This window comes from Amblyomma americanum, chromosome 1 (genome assembly GCF_052857255.1).
Source record: "Amblyomma americanum isolate KBUSLIRL-KWMA chromosome 1, ASM5285725v1, whole genome shotgun sequence".
In the NCBI taxonomy this organism is placed as follows: domain Eukaryota; kingdom Metazoa; phylum Arthropoda; class Arachnida; order Ixodida; family Ixodidae; genus Amblyomma; species Amblyomma americanum.
In genome coordinates this window covers 232,349,885-232,358,287 of record NC_135497.1, presented here as the reverse complement: position 1 = coordinate 232,358,287, position 8,403 = coordinate 232,349,885, and the positions used below count along the sequence as shown (strand labels likewise).

The window sequence follows — 8,403 nt, the reverse complement described above, 5'->3', positions numbered from 1 at the left end:
TTTTAAAGGTCTACAACTACTGAACCGATATGCACAGTTATTTCCCCAAGTGTCATGTTGAAGATAAGCTCAGTAATTAAAATGCGTAAAGAGGTGGTACCAGTAAATCTGCACCTTACATCACCCGTTTGGTTATCTCTTTAGATAACCAAATGAGTAAAGCAAGCGAGAGAAAAAATAATCCTCTGTAAGGAGAGCGAAAAAGAGATTCCGACTGTCCGTGTCCCTCTTGCCATCGTGAGGAACAGCAAAGACTCTGCGCATCCGAAGATACACAAATGAGAAACGCCGGAGCTTCTTTGACGTGCACTGTGTTGACCTACATGGTAGCTAAAGAGGAAAGTCTTAAAAACACAGCATTGGCCGCGCTGGCAGCGATCGGCCACAAATGTGATGGATTCAAAGAAGGAGACAACTTTTAGTACTTCTGACCTGCTCCTGACGGAGAGGTACGATGATCACAGTTTTCCGCTAAAGATAACTGCAGCAAATGCGGAAACTTGTTGCGCACTTCAACAGCAGCAGAAAACAAAAACGCGCAGAAGCTTTCACTCTAGCGAATCTGCAAAAAGCTTGCCATTTTGTGTAAGGAGTGTAAACTCCTGCTTTGAGAAGACCTATACCTACATCATTCGGGAAATTCCAAGCCCAACAGCGAGTCTCCAAGCCGACCTTGCATGTCGCTGGGCGAGTGCCACGTGTGTACCTCAAGAACGATATCTGAACTCGGGCAAAAACTCTTTTCTGGCGAAAACTGTCAGGGATGTGGAAACTGCGGACGCAACTGTCTGCTAGCAGCGTCGAATCAATTCTGAACGCCCAAGGAATCGCCGCATTTCCCAAACGAGCCAAAGAATGAATTACCCGGAGTCGACTTGCAATTTATTCGAACGAGAAACACTGATTGCTTTTCCAAGGCAAGTCTCAAGGGTTCTTGCTGGCGCACACAAACTTCCGGCGTCTGGGCACTGAGGCGATGGTACAAGCCCGCTCCAATGACATCGGTGTCCAATCTTTGCAACGCATGCCAGCTTCTTTCCTGCAAGAGCAAGTACAATTTTAGTTCAAAGAAAACGCCGAGGATAGCGCTTGTCGGCTCCTTTCATGCTGAGCTTCGACAAAGCCGCCGCGGTGGCTCAGTGGTTAGGCACTCAGCTGCTGACCCGAAAGACGCGGATGCGATTACGGCAGCGGCAGTCGCATGCAATTCGATGGAGGCGAAATTCTAGGGGCCCGCGTGCTGCGCGATGTCAGTGCACGTTAAAGAACCCCAGGTGGTCGAAATTTCTGGAGACCTTCACTACTGCGTCCCTTATAGCCTGAGTCGCTTTGGGACTTAAACCCCCATAAACGAAACCTGAGCTACGACAAGAGTTTTCATACTCTCACATGCTAAATTAGCGGGAGTACGCCGAGTAGGAACTAGCTTAATTCCTGTAATAATGACGTGAAATTGTAGACGCCGATCAAAAACAAAAACAAAAATAAGATGTTTCACCTCTCGTATGGGAGCCTTGTTCACAATGAAAAGAGAAGCTGTAGCGCGAGCTTTTGTATGCTTGAAAAGGGGGCGCAGAGAGTAAGCGTAAGCCCTTGTAAGATTTCCACAGTTCTGGTTCAAGGTGTTACTGGTTGTTTGTATCGCCAAGTATTCCAGGTGAACGCGAGGGAATTTCTTCTTTGCAGTTGCAAGAACGCGTGCCTTGTCCAACTTGACATTATGCTGATTCAATTTTTATGTATTGGGGTATCTTTCTTTCGGAAGATCGTCCTTTACGTTCACCAAAGCATGTCGCAGTTTTCTGGTCGGAGCATGGGCGAGGTGTACGTTGAAAGTGCGCAGAATGCGTGTCATCGCCTCGCGATTCCGGCGGTGTAGGGAAGAGCGGCAAGTTTCAGAGAATAAGAGACACGGGAGTTTCACGTGCTGGTCGACAGATCTGTGTTTTGACCGATGTCATGAAAGATGCCGGGTACTCGTTGCGTGAGAATTCTTGCCGCACCACGTCAAAGTCATTTGCCTGGTCTTCGGGAGAACTGCATATGAGTTGAGATCTTTTGAATAAGGTTGTAGCAACCAATCTCTTCTGTGTGGCTGGGTGAACTGATTTAAATTTGAGGTAACGCCCGGTGTGTGTAGATTTCCTATAAACACTGAAAGAAAGTTTGCCACTATCGCGTTTTACCAAGAAGTTGATAAAGGGCAACGCACCGTTCGCCTCAACTTCGGTGGTGAAGTCAATGGCGTCTTATATGGAGTTTAAATGCGACGAAAAGGGAGGCAAAGCATCTTTTTGAATCATGCAAAAGCAGTCGTCCACATATCTGAGAAAAACTTTTAACGGATGTGGGAAGGTTTCAAGAGCATGACATTCGACAGACTCCATAGTGAGGTTCGCGACGGTCACGGAGTCCCAAGCCCTTACTCCTCGTTCGCTTCGTATGATACGTCCATCTGCACAAGCTTCGGACACAGCATTGTCGCCAAAGCAGAACGTTCCCTTCTTCAAGGCAGGATACTTGAGTACAATGAGAACCTGAGAGCCCTACAAAATGAAGCCTTCTTCGCTCGTCGTCGCCTGCAATCGCTCTACCGGGAGGAATTGGGCAGCATTCAGCTGCATGCTAATCATAAGGCTCCAATGCGTTGTCGGTCTGCTGAAGTTTCCCATAAAATAAATTACATCGGCTTCTCCCGTCCTCAACAACTATTGCCAAACCTGCACCTGCAACGGCTGTCCACAACATCTCGTCCTATATCCTTAACAACGACAACGCTGATCTCTGTTTTAAACCTTGGGCTGAACCTACACATGGCCTACCCTGGATGCTAAAAAGCTGGTGTTTGCTGTGGAGAACGCTGTTAATCAAGTGGAAGTCACGCGTCGAGTTGAAGCAAGGACTCGTGCTATCAGCGTTCTCTCCAGTTACCGCCCGGGGCGGTTCTTGTCCCGTCTGACTGCGGTACAGCGCTAAGCTGTTAGAAGCCTTTGCAACAAGGATCTCGTCATACTTCCAGCCGACAAAGGCAACACCACTGTTCTTTGGACCGGACAGACCATGTAAGCCGGATGCAAAGCTTATTTGGAGATAAAGCTACCTAGTGCCGACTTGACAGGGACCCAACCGCAAAGGTGCAGCGCGATTTAGAGAAACTTGTCACCGACGTCTTCCGTTTCATCCCTCCGACCTACAAGCCACTTTGCCCCTGGTTGTTGTGCACTAACGGTTCAGCCCCCGCTCTCTACGGACTACCCAAAATGCACAAGCCTTGTATGCCGATGCGTCCCATCGTGGACTAATGTCGTTCCCCACTTCACGGTTTACCCGTTTACCTTCATAGCATCATCTAGCCTCTTGTCGGTTGTGGCTCGACACACGTACGAAATTCGATAGACTTCATCGTGAAGGTTAGTGACATTTCACCGCACGACAACGAGCTCCTGGTCTCGTCTCACGTCGAGTCGCTTTTCACGTGCGTCCCTGTTGACCTTGCCATATGCCTGCTCTTCTACCGTCGAGTCTGTCAGATCTTTACCTGAAAGGACCCCTGTTGATATTCCAGACCTCTGCAGACACCTACAGTTTTTCCTCTGCAGCATGTATTTCATCTTTTAGGGCTTGTTTTACAGACAGCTGCCCGGCACTCCAATGGCGCCTTTATCTACGTGACAGTCGCTAACCTCAATATGAAGTCTGTCGAACGCCGTGCCTTTAAAACCTTCGCACATCCATCAAAAGTTTTCCTCAGATATGTGGACGACTACTTTTGCATGATTCAAAAAGATGCTTTGCCAGCCATTTCGTCGCCTTTAAACTTCATATAAGACGCCATTGACTTCACCACCAAAGTTGAGACGAACGGTACGTTCCCTTCCTCGACGTCTTGGTAGAACGTGATAGGCGTCTATAGGAAATCTACACACACCGGGCGTTACCTCAAATTTAAATCAGTTCACCCAGCCACACAGAAGAGATTGGTTGCTACAACCTTATTCAAAAGATCTCAACTCATATGCAGTTCTCCCGAAGACCAGGAAAATGAGTTCGACGTGGTGCGGGAAGAACTTTCACGCAACGACTACCCGACATCCTTCGTGGCATCGGTCGAAGCACAGCTGTGTCGACCAGCATGGGAAACTCCCGTGTCTTGATCCCTGAAACGTGCCGCTGTTCCCTACACCCCTAGGATCAGCGAGGTATAGCCACGCATTTTGCGCACTTTCAGCGTCCACATCGCCCATGCTCCACATAAAAGGTGTCCGTAAAAGGTGACACGTAAAAGGTGCCCTTCCAAAAGAAAGAATCCCCGGCGTTGTTTACAACATTACCTGCTGTGGCTGCGACTGCGTCTACATTGGCGGAACTGGTAGCTTTCAAAAGGGCCTAAAAGGGCATAAAACGATGTTAAAAGCAAGAAGTGCACTCCAGTACCATCGCCGAGCCATGGCCTCCTATGATTTCCATGGCCGGGCATCGTCTCAAAAGGGGCCGTTCAAGCAAAATCAAGGCTACCAGCGCTCCTTGCAGACGAAGTGTGAGGAGGTCAGGACGGGGTGTCACTACGCGCCAACAGGCGCGGGCTGCTGGTTCGCGCGAACTTCAGTCTATCTGCCTCGAGCGGGTCGTCTGCGATGAGAACGTCTGATCAAGGCCAGTGGCAAATCTAGGCGCGCCGCGATGAACCCGCCGCGATGAACCAGTCGATCAACGAGGTTTAAGGCATTTTCCGATGCGAGCGCCTCTTCGTGGCGTGCGCCTCATTCATCGCCCCACGCCTACCTTTACCGATTGCTGAAAAGCGGCGCTCGCAGCCTTGACCAAAAGTGCGACGATCGGCATCCTTTGATTTTAGCGCCGATGGCCAGGCATGGAAAATATGAGAGGCTATGGCCAAGCACTCCTTGTCGAAACAGCATAATATCAAGAGGGACAAGGCACGCGTTCTTGCCACCGAAAAGAAAAAAATTCCCTCGCCTTCACCTGGAATCTTTGACGATACAAAAAAACCAGTAACACAGTGAACCAGAACTGTGGAAATCTGACAACGGCTTGCGCACACTACCTGCGCCCCTTTATCAATCATGCATAATCTCGCGCCACCGCTTCTCTTTTCGTCGGCGTCTACAATTTCACGTTATTACGATTTACCCCGACTATACGAGTTTTCGTCCAACTCTCGACTTCATTCGCCGCGAACACGGCCAGCTCTATGGCAATGCCCGCTGCCGGTTCTTTGTCGGCTATCACTGACGTTTTCGGCGGAGTCAGGCTGAACGCTGAGGGCTGGCGAGCGCCATGCGGCAGAATACCAACATCTGCTTATTCGCTTTCGATATCCGCTTGTACGAGCAATAGGCTGATAGGCACTCGACGCTAAAGGCTGGGGCAAAACTCGTCCTGAAGTCCTCAACAGAACGCTATTAAGCAGTGCTGAGCAGCATATGTTGAAGGGCTGAGACACGTGAGTGGCCGGGAAGCGCAGGAATCATAATCGTACGGTGAACGCTTGCATTCCGTTGAGATAATAATGATAGGTCACGTGACCTTGTGATGTCACGTGATCTCTGCCATGCTCGCGCCAGCTGCTCTTCTTCTCTCTCGTGAAATGAATTCAAGTGCGGCAAATTCAAATCAGTGCAATGAGTCGCAAACGGCTTTCGCCTTCCCTCAGTTAAGAGATATCTAAGTGCCTCGACGATTTTTTTGCTCACGGCCAACCACGTCATACGCGTCAAAGCCGCATTTTCTGCGCCACGCGCTCCTTAACGCTATAGCGTTAAAATAATTGAACATGGCCGATAAACAGCGGCTAGTCCTAGCGCCAAAGCAGCTGCAAAGTGCACTATTCGAATAGGTGTAGCACTTCAAGCTTTGTGGACGTAAATTACATAAAACCAACAGCTTGAGTTTCACTCAGCCTCTTAGCCGTTGTCTGTGAGGTCCCTCTGTGGGCCCACCGGGTTGTGGGCAACCTGCCCTAGGCGGCCCACCTGCCATCTAGGTGGCCCTCATAGGCGACAAGTGGGCCTTGTGACGTTATCACAATCTGCCCATCAGATTGTGAGCAAACAGCCCGGCGTGGCAGGTGGCAGTTCATTTAATGATTGGTCGCGAGACGTTGTCCACCGGGAGGTCATTTTTTTTTCTCCTTTCGAAAATAGGAAAGCTTTGAAGCCATGCATGCAAAGCAAAATCAAAAAAGGAAAATAAGAGAAATAAACTTTAAACGTCAAAGCTGCTGCAGCGGCGGGAAACGACGGAGTCTTCCACCTCCCCCACTCACCTGTCACAGGTTCTCCGGAGATGCCTCGCGGTACCGTGTGCGGTAAATGTAGGCCACTAGGCCTATCAGCACCACCACGAATGCCAAGGAAGCCGCCAGGCAAAAGGTCAAGGGACCCTTTAGCCCGCCGCAGAGCGGCGGTTGCTTGCAGGCCGCAGTGGCGCGTGCTGCAGCCGGGATGCCCTCGTTTTCAGATGCACCGTCGTCTCGCAGTCCTGGCCCCGCTCCAACCACAACGGCAGTAAGGAGATCATCTCCCCCTGCAGGATCCTGCCCATGGCGTTGGGTTGTGCCCGAGGACAACTGGTGCTCGGCCTGGCGGTCAGCGCTGCCCTCGCCCTTGCTCGTCCATCCGTGGTTCGCCGCGAACACGGCCAGCTCCATGGCAACGCCCGCTGCCGGTCCTTTGTCGGCCATCACTGATGTTTTCGGCGGAGTCAGCCTGAGCGCTAAGGGCTGGCGAGCGCCATGCAACAGAATACTAACATCTGCTTCTTCGCTTTCGATTTGCGCTTGCGCGAGCAATAGGCTGATAGGCACGCGGCGCTAAAGGCTGGGGCACAACTCGCTCTGGAGCCTTCTATAGAACTCTGCTAAGTGCCGAGCAGCATTGCGTTGAAGGGCTGAGACACGTAATCGACCGAGAAGCGCAGGAATCCTAATCGCACTGTGAACGTTTGCATTCCGTCCTTGTAATGGAGATGGTAACACGTGAGCAGCATAACCTTTACAGCAGACAAGGGGAATTGATATAACGATTTGGCATATGGTATGGTAATGGTGTTTCACTTCCCAAAGTTTGATGGGCTGCGAGTAACGCCGTAGTGGAGGGCTCCGCATTAATTTCAACCCCTTGGGCTTCTTTAACGTGCACTAACACCGCATAGTGCATGGGTGCCTGCTTCCATAGAAACACGGCCGCCGCGGCCGAGATCGAACCCGCGTCCCCGGGCTCAGCAGCTTAGCGGAGCGGGCTAACCACTGAGGCACCGCATGCAGCGCATGCAGAACTGATGCAACGGCAATGGGATCTGTTGAATGCAGTGCGCTCATGTCTGAATATCATTGAAAAAGAAAAACCCTGCAATAAATAATGATGCGCTAGCCGCACAGAACCGATGCAGATCAACCATCTAAGGTCAATATTTTACTGGGTGTATCTTTGGCAACAATTGAAAGCCTATCTGTAAATGCAGTCAATCGGGCGTGATTTGTCGGTCACGAACGTGAGAAAAAAAAATGGTGGTGGTTTAGCTCTGGTTAAACCTGGAGTGACGCGATAGCTACAGCTGGCAGAGTGGAACTTGGTCACGTGGCCAACCACGTGACGAACCACGTGATCACCCACGGCGCCGCGCCACCGGAAGCTGCTCCGCACCACGTGATAGCGTGGCGGCGCAGTCACGGCGTGGCGGTGTAGCCACAGGGCGGCGGTGTAGCCACAGGGTGGCAGCGCAGCCACGCTGAAGGATCGAAATGCTACCTTAATGTAGCTATTGCTACAAAAAGCAAATACCAATGCTATCATCAGCCTGACTGCGCCCACTGCAGGTCAAATGCCTCTCCCATCTCGCCCATTAAACCTGTCCTGTGTCAGCTGCGGCCACCCTCTCACCGCAAACTTCTTAATCTCATCCGGCCACCTAACTTTCTGCCGCCCTCTGCTACGCTTGCCTTCTTTTAGAATCCAGTCCCTTACCCTTAACGACCATCGATTATCTTGCCTTCGCATTGCATGCCCTGCCCAGGCCCATTTCTTCCTGTTGACTTCGACCAGGATGTCATTAATACGCGTTTGTTCCCTGACACACTCTGCGCTCCATCTGTCTCTTAGCATTACTCCTATAATTTTCATTTCCATAGCTCGCTGCGTTGTCCTTAACTTAAGCTGAACCCTTTGCGTGAGCCTCCACGTACACAAATACACATCTAAAGAAGAGACGTGAACAAGGTCCCCGTTCTGGGAGCCGAAACGTCAACTTCAAATTTCATTTTACTGGTCGGCGTCTCTCTTTTTAAAATGTATCCCCCCGGCCAGACGGGATTCCGTCATACTCTGGACTTCGCAAATATACATCTTATTCTCATCTCATCCTCCGCAACTACCGAGAGCGACG

General features: G+C 50.7%; 1 protein-coding gene across 1 annotated transcript; it reads right to left on the bottom strand.

Annotated features, from left to right (window-relative positions):
- Positions 1–869: 869 nt before the first annotated feature.
- On the bottom strand, positions 870–6,792 carry LOC144095599 (uncharacterized). The gene is made up of 2 exons (XM_077629277.1): positions 6,287–6,792; positions 870–1,039 (listed from the first exon to the last, which is right to left on the bottom strand). The coding sequence occupies exon 1, from the start codon at positions 6,701–6,703 to the stop codon at positions 6,290–6,292; it is 414 nt and encodes a 137-aa protein (XP_077485403.1). The 5' UTR covers positions 6,704–6,792; the 3' UTR covers positions 870–1,039; positions 6,287–6,289.
- Positions 6,793–8,403: the final 1,611 nt, after the last annotated feature.